The sequence below is a fragment of the Hesperophylax consimilis genome, chromosome 9, assembly GCF_061612785.1.
Source record: "Hesperophylax consimilis isolate HC1 chromosome 9, BYU_Hcon_1.0, whole genome shotgun sequence".
NCBI classification, from domain to species: domain Eukaryota; kingdom Metazoa; phylum Arthropoda; class Insecta; order Trichoptera; family Limnephilidae; genus Hesperophylax; species Hesperophylax consimilis.
Window position 1 is genome coordinate 20317934 of NC_142844.1, and position 13583 is coordinate 20331516.

General features: G+C 34.4%; 1 protein-coding gene across 35 annotated transcripts in view; it reads left to right on the top strand.

The window, feature by feature from the left end:
• Positions 1–13583, top strand: part of Dscam1 (Down syndrome cell adhesion molecule 1) — a 175663-nt gene that overhangs the window by 133716 nt on the left and 28364 nt on the right. For all 35 annotated transcript variants that reach the window (XR_016302632.1, XM_089635741.1, XM_089635734.1 and 32 more), the window contains 6 exons: positions 1335–1454; positions 1888–2061; positions 2348–2644; positions 3588–3887; positions 4450–4558; positions 4857–4967. Coding sequence is in view for 34 of the 35 variants with exons in the window: in XM_089635741.1 (XP_089491867.1) it covers positions 1335–1454; positions 1888–2061; positions 2348–2644; positions 3588–3887; positions 4450–4558; positions 4857–4967 (1111 nt within the window). In the remaining variant the exon portion in view is untranslated. The remainder of the gene's footprint in view (positions 1–1334; positions 1455–1887; positions 2062–2347; positions 2645–3587; positions 3888–4449; positions 4559–4856; positions 4968–13583) is intronic.

A 13583-nucleotide genomic window follows, 5' to 3' on the forward strand; every position in this document is an offset into this window, starting at 1 on the left:
GTAAAATAAATCTCTTTCAAACAACTCTATTGTAGATACTTCTTCTTTCGTTTATATTATTTACATATTCAATTTTATTTTATATCAAATGGCCAGTAAAATCTAGTTTCCTGTGGATACTTGCGTTTTATGTTTTAAAATATGGTTTGAATTATTTTCGATTGAATTTCAATATCACCAAACAACTTTATTGTCTGACACTTGTTTGTTTGCCAGCTAAGATAACTCAGTACTGTTGACTATACATGCTACTCATATGATGTCAGGGTTTCCTTCTGTCCCTCTTCCCTATTTCTTTATTTTATTATTTGTATGTCTAAAGCATGCATGCAATATGTGTCTATCAACTAACAATATTGTAGAACAACACTAATACATATTACTGTATATCTATGTGTGTGTGCCAGTTCATAGACAATAGCTTCTTAATTTATATAATTTTATTCCTAATTTAGTTGGTCCCTTATTTATTATTTTGGTTTATTTTGTTTACTTGGTGTATTGCAAATAAAACTTTACAATAATTTGTTTTACTTGAATGAAAATAAAAGTCAACACATCAAACTGTGGGAACACAGTTTTGCTCTCAAAAGCGTACCCACTTTATACTACATTGCCTTTTTTAATTCAATCAATAAAAAACGTAATTTTGGGTAAATGCTTGCAAAATCATCACCATTTAGATTATATCGCTTTGCTTTGTTGTCATAACTGGTGCGGGATGTTATTATCAGGTTTTATTTGCAATTTATATGTTAATGTTTGCCAATTTGAAGAAGAGTACATTGATATTTTTATTGTTATAATACTGTGTAGATATTTCCTGTACTCTTGTATAATTTGTTTTATTTTTTCAAATCTTCAGTTAATCGCAGAAAAAAATAAATCAATTTCTCTTCTTCAATGTATTTTACTTCATAAATTTTGAAATATGTAGCCAGCTTAGGAAAATTTAAATGATGAAATATTTAAAAATTAATGTTAATTAAATCTCTTTCAAAATTAAAGTAAAATCTTATTATTCAAAATTAAAAATATATATATATCTAGAAATAGCTTAGGGCCAGTATTTTAGTGTGTTGATTGATTCATATTTATACTTTAATATATTTTAATAATAAAATATGATTTGGGTAATGCAAAACAAATATTTTTAACAATAACAAAAACTTTTTCTTTTGAGGCTTTGAACATCACAAAAAGTGATAAAAGCTGAATAACGTACAAAGTTTTAAAATAAAATATGAAACAATCAATGTTAGTAACTTAGAAAACAAAATATGATCAACACTTTAGAAAATGAGTATCTTCTATAACGTGTTTGAACATTTCAGTTCCCCCTCGTTGGATTCTTGAACCAACTGATAAAGCTTTTGCTCAGGGTTCAGATGCTCAAGTAGAGTGCAAGGCTGATGGCTTCCCTAGGCCCCAGGTCACATGGAAGAGGGCCGAAGGTAAGCTATTTATTAATATTACATTTACGGCAACAGAGCCCGTGTGTTAAGGTAAAACCATGTTTATATAATTTTGTGATGCGCTAGAATTGAACAACAAACTCCCAAATTAAAGTCAAATGCGTAGACCACTACGCTACATATGTCATCATTCCCCGATAACCCGACAAGTATTTGAAAATCTACTACCACCACAGTAAGCGGAACATGTTGCTTGTGTTATGATGTAGGACTTAGCCAGCCGAGGAATTGAACACACTACGCCCGAGTGGGACCCAAACTCGGCCACTGACCGGTCATTTTCCATCTGATATTCTTCCTATTGTTTTTTTCCTTTTTTTACTACTAATTTAGTATTTTACCCATTTTGTTAGAATATGTACAAAAAAATTACCAATTTTGAATGAATGCAGCACTTTAATTGATTTTACAGGAGACACGCCTGGAGATTACAAAGATCTAAAGCCAAATAATACCAACATTAAAGTTGAAGATGGAACTCTGGCTATTTCAAACATTCAAAAAACAAATGAAGGATATTACCTATGCGAAGCTGTGAATGGAATTGGATCTGGTCTGTCCGCCGTTATTCTGATAAGCGTACAAGGTAAATATTATATATCTGATTTATTAATAAAATTGTTAAAAGTTTTAAGAAACAATCTTTCCCATAGGTTGGATGTCAAAATTATTAACCACGGATAAAAATAAAAAAAATAGATTGTACCTTTGTTTTAAAAGAATTAAATTCAAAAGTAGAACCATTTTTTTCATTTATTAGAAGGTTCCTTTCTGAAATTATTTAAATTCCGAATATTCAGATGTTTTTATTTGAATTATTTTTATCTTAAAATCATTTTTCCTTTGTTTTTTTAATAATTTTTGTTTCATAGCTCCTCCCCAGTTTGACATCAAGCAAAGGAACCAAACTGCCCGACGAAGCGAACCCGCTGTGCTGCAATGCGAAGCCCTTGGAGAGAAGCCCATCGGCATCTTGTGGAACATGAACAATAAGCGACTGGACCCCAAGAGCGACAGCCGGTACACGATCCGAGAAGAAATCCTGCCTGGAGGAGTGCGATCTGACCTGTCTATTAAGAGGACTGAACGTGGAGATAGTGCGCTCTTTACTTGCGTGGCCACCAATGCATTCGGCTCAGATGACACAAGCATTAACATGATTATTCAAGGTATTTATGTCTTGAGTTTGACTAATACCAAAGTCATATTTGTTATGTTCTTTAAGACCCACACTTTTTTTTCTCGAGAGTGTCGGTGATATGTTAAGTTCATTTGAATTAACATCAGTGGAACCAATGGCGTTACAATATATATAGACACGCTGTAGAAATCTCAAAGTGGCTAGCTAAAATTACGTCAATTGTAGTGCTTTCGATTTTCATTTAGTACTAAACTGTCACGCCTCACGTAAGGTTGTGTGCCACCCTTAAAAAGTGCAAACAACATTTCATTTGTAAATACACGCAACTTAGATATTTTGTGTGAAATTTGCGTGGACATGTAAAATGTAAGGGCAACTAGAATAGAGGTCTGGGCGCGCAAAATTACGAAGTCATGTTGTCGACAACTAAACTTCACTGTTTAAAATAGTCTAATCACTCTGTTTATTTATATGCTTGCGGTAAAGCAACATACAAATCAGTAGTAACAACGAGTATCAACAAGAATCACCGCCATTTGCAAACTGTCATAGCTCTATTACGGCACGGCACTTATCACTTGACACCTCACAATCCGTCAGGCCCCAAGGTTTGTGAGCCCAGTCCTATCGTTTATTTCGTTCATGTGACATGTATTTTTTTAATGTTTATCTTTGTCGTACATTAGAAATGTTTGAATTAAGAATTTACTGGAAACATAAGAGTGTTTCTTGCTTGCATAAAAATTTAAAAACAAACAAAATGCCAAACGGTGGAGTTATAACAGGACTTCACTAAGCTCGGTTAATAAATTCATATAATTTTTCCTTTTTAAAATTTCACTCGTTTGACTTTTGATTATTAATTATATTTTCCACACTCTCTCTCACACTATGTAAACAAGTTTACCAACAATTTTATGGTACTCACGTTGTTAGCACCTTTTCTGATGCAATATTTTCCCATATTTCAGAGGTTCCCGAGGCTGCATACGGTCTTAAAGTTCTGGACAAATCCGGCCGCACTGTGCAACTTTCCTGGGCAGCTCCCTACGACGGCAACTCTCCCATCAAGAAGTACCTGATTGAGTACAAGAGATCCAAGGGCTCATGGGAGAAGGACATTGACCGAGTCTTGGTGCCCGGAAGCACGACAGAAGCCGGAGTTTTCAGCCTGCACCCCGCTACCACCTACCATTTGAGGATTGTCGCTGAAAATGAACTTGGAACATCAGAGCCATCTGATACCGTTACAATCATCACTGCCGAAGAATGTAAGTTAAAAAGAACGGCATACAAACTTAATAATGAACTCAAATCCCAAAATTTAATACTAAGCTCATTCAAAATACATATCTTTATCTAGGCATAATTTATTTTAATAACCTTCCATTAAATTAAAAAAATATCGAAAATATTCAGGAATTTCACCTTAAATTAAAAAATTACCTTAAACTATTATAAGTCCAAAATACGTTAACTACTTACATCTAGAAGTAATATTGTTTAAATCTTGTGTTGTTTCTTAATAATTTATTTACCTTAATACTAACATGTACATAATTGAACTAGAATTCCCTCACCAAACACAAGAGCATTATCTCTTTATGGTGAGGAAAGGCTACTTTAATTTCTATTGTTTTATATCTTGTTTATATCCTGTATACTTATCTATGTAAAAAAAAAATATTTTTTCAAATATTAAATTAAAAAAAAATAAAAATAAAATAAAATAAAATAAATTTAAAAAAAAATTAAGTGCAATAAACATAACAAGATATAAATCCAATTTTTTGTTTGTTAACGTGATGACATGATTTTATATTTTTTTCATAGCCCCATCTGCTCCCCCAACCGACCTCAAGGTAGAAGCTCTGGACCAACACAGCCTTAAAGTGACATGGAAGCCTCCCACGCCCCAAGACTGGAATGGTGATATTCAAGGGTAAATTATGCTCAATCTGTCTCAATGTTTTATGTATGTTCAGTTATTTGTCTATCCATCAAGACATCACCTTGAATATACATTGTATGCTAAATATCTACATAATTGTTTTGATATTTAACCGAAAATTACATTTATGGACTTGCAACGAATTTCAATTAACTTTTTTGTGAATGTGTATCAGAAATTTCCAGAGCTGGTTTTGCAATTCCAAGACTATTCCAATCCCAATTTTTACCATGTATGCAGCATATTATTATTTTGTAGGTTAAAATGATATATTTTTTTTCATTTTCAGATACTACGTAGGCTACAAACTTTCATCCAGCGACAAGGCTTATGTGTTTGAGACTGTTGATATTTCAAAAGAAACTGGAAAGGAACACCATTTGCAAATTGGAAACCTGAAGTAAGTAACTTTTTTCAATTACGTTTAGATTAATTTATATTTCTAAACATCTATCTTAACATGACCATAAGAATAACATTAATTATACAAATAAATATTAATCTTCTTAACACACTTCAGCCGGGAAAGGTAGTTCTACCCGTTTGTTCGAATGATGCTTAATGCCGGGAAGGGTAGTGCTACCTTTTGCGCCGTCCTCATTTCAATAACAGAAAAGACGGAATTATTCAATATTTTAACTATATGTACATAATTATCGAATCATAATGCAAGTCGTTTTTTATATTTATCTTTGTGCCTTTCGTTTATACCGGTATTTCAACAAAAGCATTGTATATTATTTGTTATTGTAATTATTCAATTCCTGGAATGAGGATTTTTATGACCGTGAAACCCGAATTGAATCTCTATCTTTGTTCCGCCCCACTCAACTCCTGTGTGCAAGCGGGCGAGAGATGTTGGGCGTATTTAAAGAAAACAGGTATGGGCAAATACCGATAGGTGGACCGTAATAAACATATTACAAGGTTAATTGAGTTGCATTTCAAATAATATTCGATTTTCATTTAGTACTTTTATAACTTGGGTATGCTCAGTTACTACGTAGAAATTTTTATTGAAATATTTTTATTATTTTCGAAGATATAGCGATTTAAAGAAATTCGCGCAGGACCTTTATTTTCGCCCAGAGATACCCACCAGAATAACAAAAGAGTATATATGAGACAATGTATATGAATATAGTCTGTGAACGTCTGAGATCTATTGTTAATAGATTATATCAATTAAAATTCTATGTTCCAATACATACACTTAGAATAATTTATTTATCACTAGCTGAATCTATTATAAGGTATGGAATCACAGCATGGGGACTTTCATGTAAAACAAGTATAAACCATGTTCAATCAGTTCAAAATTCACTAGTGTGTCAGGGTGTTTGTAAGAAAATAGCTTTTATCGTCGGTCAGTTTATTTATCTTACATACAGGGTTTACAGCTTAGGGTAAAAAAACAATGATCACTTAAAGTTCTCAGTACACTTAAACACAGCGTAACAGCCACAACAGAGGCCCCGGGGGTCTCTTAGTTGGGTGGAGATTCTCCCGACAAGTAATGTCCCCGAGGGAGCTGTTACCTGAATTCCCAAGGAGGACCCAGAGGGTTCTCTCGACTTGGTACTGGGGAGTGTTTACCTTCTCCCGACAAGTAATGTCCCCGAGGGAGCTGTTACTTGAATTCCCAAGGAGGACCCGGAGGGTTCTCTCGACTTGGTACTGGGGAGTGTTTAACTGGGCAATGACCACTAGGATTCTGTTGCTTAGTTAACCAGGAGACTGGATACTCTGCCTTCCAAATGGGCTGCACGGCGTTATATACCCTTTGGCCGGTCAGTACCGGCCGCTGACGGAGGGGTGGGGGTAGCTCGGCCAATGGGGTGTCTTCCTGTACGGGGAATCGGCTGCGATTGGCCGAGCGAGACGGCGCTATGCGTGTGAGGGAGAAAGTATTCGGATTCGTGCGTCGGTCGATATGCCGCGCGCTACACTAGTTAAATTATTAGCTCATAAAAGTTTATACGAACAAAGGCATAATGTTCCATACCTTTATCAGAATCTTAAATTTTTCTCAATAAGATCAATTCTGTGGTATAAAATTATATTTCAGCATATGAATAGCCCTATATACATAAATAGACTGGACCACACTTACAATACTCGTTTTACGATAAATGAAGGACTAATTGTACCTAAGCATTTAAACAAATATGGACAAAGAACACTGGACTACATGATACCTAGTTGCTTAAATATGTTACCTGCTGAAATAAAAAAATGTACAAATGTAAAAACAAATATTATGTTGAAAAATTGGCTCGCTGAAAGAAATAGTTTGTATTAAACATTCAACTCAATTCAAACAAGCACAAATACCGATATATTTTTTTGATTCTCTCCCTCTATTTAAGAAAAACTTTTTTAGCACACTGAATTCGCCCACATAACACATACAACCACACACAAACACACCCTTGTTTGTCCAATCCCGATTTCGAGGACTTCAACTGGCTACCCGAATTCGAGGTCCTGTTATATTATATAAAGTAGACAAGTATTCTACACTTATACGTATACTCAAGTTAATCGTGATCGTTGCTGTCTATTCGGTTTCATCATACACCCGGTAAGCACCTAGAAAACGGTCCTCAAAAAACCGGAATACACAGCCGGTAACTGAGGACTTCCCATATCCGAGGCCTGTCCACGTATTCAGGATTACACATACGTAAAATACACGGATCTCGGAAGGTCCTCGATTTAGTGGTCCATAGTTTTTGGAGGTCTTGGGTCCTCGAAATAGTGTGGAACGAATTTCTTACACGTATCTTGGAAGCGTCGCGGCTCGTCCTAACGTTCGCTCGTTCGGTGAACAGGCAACAAAAGTATACGCCTCATCGTATTGCTAAATATTTTATTTAAAATATAAATTTGCAGAAAACTTAAAAAAAGGTTCAAAATAAAATTGAATTGCCTATCTAAATATATGAATTTGGTAAGAGATCATTACGGCTGACACCCGACAGGCAATGCACCCCTCCACCCGCGCGCCCGGTGGCGTATTTCCTTTTCCGTGTTCAATAGGAGGCAGTACTGCCTCGAAACCCGCACGGGTTTGTAACGCCATTCTCCTTCCAAACCCGTGTTCAATACGAGGCACGCGTCCTCCTACTGAATACGGGTTTGTAACGCCATTTCTTTTTCCAAATCCGTGTTCAATACGAGGCATGCGTTGTCCAATCGTTTATAATTACCATGCGCATTAATTGAGCACTACGGATCCATGTTTGTCTCGAGACATTTTTTGTATGTGTAAATTGTTATGTATTAAGGATGGGCAATAAAACGCATAATCTAGGAACCTTTTTTATTAGGTATTTATTATTTATTAACGCCCTAGTGGGCTTTTGTAATTGTAAGAAAACAAGACAAATGAATGCAATAAATTTTGTGTAAATTATTAAAATATTAATACGATGATTTGATATATAATACTGCTATTAGCCTGAAATATTCAAGCCCAGTGGCAAAGAATTACTAATATCTTGGAAAGGAATTCAAATGCTCAACATACAAAAATTCTCACCAAGTTTGGATGTGATTTGTCAAAGCTTAATTTGAGTATACTATCATTTATGCCGGCGTGGTCTAGTGGTATACGCTTTTGACTACAGATCCGAAGGTCGCGGGTTCGAACCCGGCGTGCGCAAATAAATTTTATTTGATTAATTTGTGTTATTTCACAATTAATTAATTTAAATATTAATTTAAATAATATATAGTATATTTGCGGCACGTTTCAGAGTGGAAGATACTCTCAGTATCGCCCTGGTGTAAGACCACCATTCAGAATTGAAACGTTGCTTGAAATGGCTTTAGCCGTGTTTGGTGACCAGATCTGAATAGCCAGGTACTTCCCCACCTTCCTCTTCCCCATCTCCCTCCCCTCCCCAATACCCTCAGCCTCACAACATACTCCAATTGGGGATACCATAGTCTCACTGGCTCCAGACGGGAGCAGTTGGGACTCTTGTGCGGTATTACTATAAAAAAAAATTATATATATATATATATTGTGGAAAAAAAATAGCCGGCAGAGATCTCGAAAAATTAATGTAAAACCTATATCGATCGCTCGCCGCAAAGAAAGTACAGCGCCCTTGAGGTGATTTTGCACAAAAACGGCGCTATACAAGTCATCCAATTATTATTATTATTATTATTACAGGAAGGATTCAATCAGGACGACCAGCCAAGTCTTAATTGATCAAGAGAAAACGTATTCACAAAATTGCATTAAATATTGATGATAATGAACCTCCTGCCAAAAAATATTGATTTAAAAAAATATATATATTATTATGTTTTTATTTGTAGGTACCTAGTTATGTAGATTACCTCACATAACGTATACATCTTTGAATGTAGTTTTATTTCTATCCTTGGTTTTTAATAGGTACAACTCGTCATATTTTATTTTTTTTAATCTCTATTATAATGTTATATACCTGACGAGTAAATAAAATTATTATTTATTCTGTTTTATTGATTTATAACGCAGAAATTGTGAGCACACACTTACTTTTTTATGTTATAATTTATTCAAAATTATGATTTTCCAAAATTATGATTTTTAATCCAAAATTATTATTACAACTGATAGCCTTGATTTAACAATACCTGATTAAACATTTCAAACAAATATAATTTTAAAGTTCATAATAATCTCAATACGATGTAACAATACTAAGTGTCACAGTCAACACGTAAATTTTTGCTCCACACAAATTAATAATTATATTAAAATTAAGAGCTTAAAGTAGTGTTTTTCACCCACGAGTACTTTACCATAATCAAAAATTAACATTGTGTACCAACAGTTGCAGCTGCCTAACCGGTAATTCTTTATTATTAATTAAAATTTCAACTGTCACTGGATTCCATTAGACACACACATACAAAGCCGATTAGAAGGAAGAATACTAAACAATCAAAGTTTCGAAGAGTACAAGTGAAACGCCCACCCACTTCTCGTCATAGACAACGCATGAACAGGGTTGTCACTGCATCTTATATAAATTATTAATATACAAAATCCAATTGCAAGATGAGTACCACTGATGCACTATCATATATCAACAAGGCTAAGGAGGAAATTAGTGCTTTATATAGTAATATTACTGATCCGGCACTTAAACTAACTAAAGATCAGATGACTAAATTACTAAACAAACTTTCCAACCTCTCTGGCACCATGCTGGATGTTGGTGTCAAAGTTGGAATCCTCGAGGGACAGGTTAAGTCATATGAACACATGGTCTCCTCAAAATTGATAGAATCAACCTCACAACATGAATCTTCATATTTACCAAATTTAACAATGTGCGAAGCTGCTGACGAGCTCGAGGAGAGGAAAAAACGTTCGAAAAACATTATTATTTTCAACTTTCCTGAAAGCTTGGCCTGCTCTCAAATTGACAAAATTACAGATGACACGACAAAAATATCAAATACACTAACGGCCATAAACTCAACCATCACCAAGGCCAACATCACAACCTTTCGTCTGGGGATAAAAAAAACGGACAAACCCAGACCTCTAAAAGTGATGCTTGACAATCCCACCCAAGCCATTGATATTTTGCGAAAAAAAAATAGCATAACAGAGTACCCTGGCATTAAAATTTATTCCGACCAAACTCCAGCCCAAAGAAATTATCTCGCCAATTTACGATTAACCCTAGACCAAAGAACCCGAGACGGTGAAATAGGTCTCACAATCAAATATAAGAACAATAAACCTGTTATTGTAAATACAAAAAACTCCCCACGAAACTAACATTTTACTACCAAAATGTTAGAGGTTTGCGTACCAAGCTCAACACCCTAAGGTGTAATATTCCAACGATAAATAACGATGTGTACTGCCTAACAGAAACCTGGCTTCATGAAAATATATCTTCCCCTGAATTAGGCTTCACCAACTACGATGTTTACCGGCTGGATCGTGAAAATATTATTGGCGGCGGGGTTTTAATATCGATCAGAAAGATGTTCCATTCAAAACTATTAAAACTAAAAAATAAAAACATTGAACAAATAGCTATATTAGTGAAACTCAAAGCAACAAAAATAATAATTGTGTGTGTGTATATCCCCCCCCAAGTTAGTGCTGATGTGTATTGTAAACATTGTGATGAAATTGAATCTTTGAAATTGAAATATCCTGATGCAAAATTAATAATTTTTGGGGATTTTAATCTCCCAAATGTAAACTGGGTACAACCCACCGAGTCTTCAAATCCCATTTCTGCTAAAGCCCAATTAATCATTGATATCATCAACTTTCTCAACCTTAAACAATTAAATCATGTTAAAAATATAAATGACAGAATTCTTGACCTTGTCATATCAAACATAAATAATAGTAATGTCAGCGAATCGCGTGAATCAATAGTATCCATTGACTCTCATCATCCCCCTTTACAAGCGACCATTTATTTGGCACCCATTGAACTCCTTAGTCCCCAACCTCCCGTTCACGAACTAAACTACAAGAAAGCCGATTATAATCAAGTGCGGTTATATCTTTCTTCGCTCAATTGGTCCCGCATTTTTATGTCTACAAACGTAGAAGAAGCAACAAATGTGTTCAACTCAAACCTTTATGATACTATTGAAAATTGCATACCAACTTCTATTGTAAAACGTAACGACTGTTACCCAAAATGGGTTAGTACTGAACTAAAAAAACTCATTCAATGTAAAAAAATTGCCCACATTAACTTTAAATCCGATAACTCCACTGACTGCTATAAAATTTTTTCTGTTTTACGAAATAAATGTAAAAGTCTATCTAAAAAATGCTATTCAGATTATATTACAGATGTAGAGCAGACTATCAAGTCAAATCCAAAACATTTTTGGAATTATGTGAATTCTCTTAAAGACAACAACGGCTGTCCTCGATCAATGTATTCAGGGCGAAAACATGCTGACAGTGATCAAGAAATAGTTGACCTCTTTGCTGATCATTTCTCAAGTGTTTATGAACAGAAAAATGATAATGTAACTATACCTGAATTTAAATACACCAATGTAACTGACATATCAACATGCCACATTTCTCTGGATGATGTTAATACAAAGATCAGATCTCTAGATTGTAAGAAGGGGTCAGGTTCTGACAAAATTCCACCGGTATTCATAAAGGAATGCGCTCAGTTTATAGCAGCTCCACTTCAACACATATTCAATCTGTCACTTCAAACTGGAATATATCCTGATCCTTGGAAACTTAATCACTTGACACCTGTATTTAAATCAGGTGATAAAAATTGTGTTTTAAATTATAGACCAATTTGCATACTGTCTACCACCCCGAAAATGTTTGAAAGTATTGTCTTAGATAAAATTGCTGTTAAGTTTAGGCATATTATTACTCCAGAACAGCATGGTTTTGTGACCGGTCGGTCTACCACAACCAATCTTCTATTGTATGAACACTATATCTGTGAAGCTTTCACGTCTCGTGCACAAGTAGATTCAATATATACTGACTTTTCAAAAGCCTTTGATAAGTTAAATATTAATATCCTTCTCGCGAAACTGCAAGCCCTTGGTATACATGGATCATTCCTAAAATGGTTGAATAGTTACCTCTGTAACCGCGAACTGATGGTAAAATTAAATAATAAAGTCTCATATAAATTTAAAGTAACATCTGGAGTTCCTCAAGGCTCTCATCTGGGCCCACTTCTCTTCGTATTGTTTATAAATGATTTATCTTTATGTTTCGAAAATGTCAAATTCATTCTATTTGCAGATGACCTAAAGCTTTTTAAGATTATAAAATGTTTAAATGATGCACTTATCCTTCAGCATAATATAGATAGACTTGCTAGCTGGTGTGAAATAAACAAATTATTCCTAAACGTAAAAAAGTGTTTCCACATGTGTTTTTACCGTTCACGGACTCCAATAACCATATCGTATTCAATTAACAATAATGAAATTGCATTAGTACCATTTATCAAAGACCTTGGTGTTATTTTTGACAGAAAACTTACCTTTGATCGTCACTGTGAAACAATTTCCAATAAGGCCATGCAAATTCTAGGTTTTGTAATGCGTAACACAAGGACTTTTCAAAACATTGAGTCAATTAAATTACTCTACTGCTCTCTTGTGAGATCGCACCTAGAATATGCATCTCCTGTATGGTCTCCGATTTATACCTGTAACTTACACCGCTTGGAGAAAGTACAAAGAAAATTTCTTCGATACGTTCAATTCAAATTGAGACAGCCTGTAATTGATATCTGCTATAGTACATTAATGTCTGGTCTAAATCTACCACTTCTTTCTACCCGGCGAACTATTAATGACATTCTTATACTTTTTAAATTACTGAACAATCTCATAGACTGCCCTCAAATGTTAAGTGTTATAAATTTTCGTGTCCCTGTTAAATCAACTCGACTCCACCATCTTTTCCACAGTGACAATCATAGCACTAACTATTTGTATCATTCACCGTTGGCGCGTTTTCACCGCACTGCCAACACGTATACAGACCTTTTTGATATTTTCAAAACCTCACCGTCTTGCATCAAGGCAAAAATACTTGGTTATGAATGTAATTGATATGTTTGTGAAATGTTAAATGTCTGTTTGTACTGCATCATACTGACTGTTGTGTTCTTCTTTATGTGTAACATATATATGGTGTTCTATACATATACATTCCACATATATACATATATGTGAAATGTATATGTATAGCATCAATAAAAACTGCTTGTGGATGTATTATTTTAATCAAAAATGCTATTTCTAATTGTCAAGTCTCTGACAGCCCTGAACTGTGTACTTATAATCCCATGTTTCACATTACTGTAAAAGCCTTTTATGGCGTTTAATAAATAAATAAATAAATAAATACTCAATTATAAACATGCGAATGTATGAATAGATATACTTGATGTTAATAATTTTGATCTATTCTACTTAAAAACAAGTCACCTTTTTTACACATTTTTAATCTCATGTCTCATAG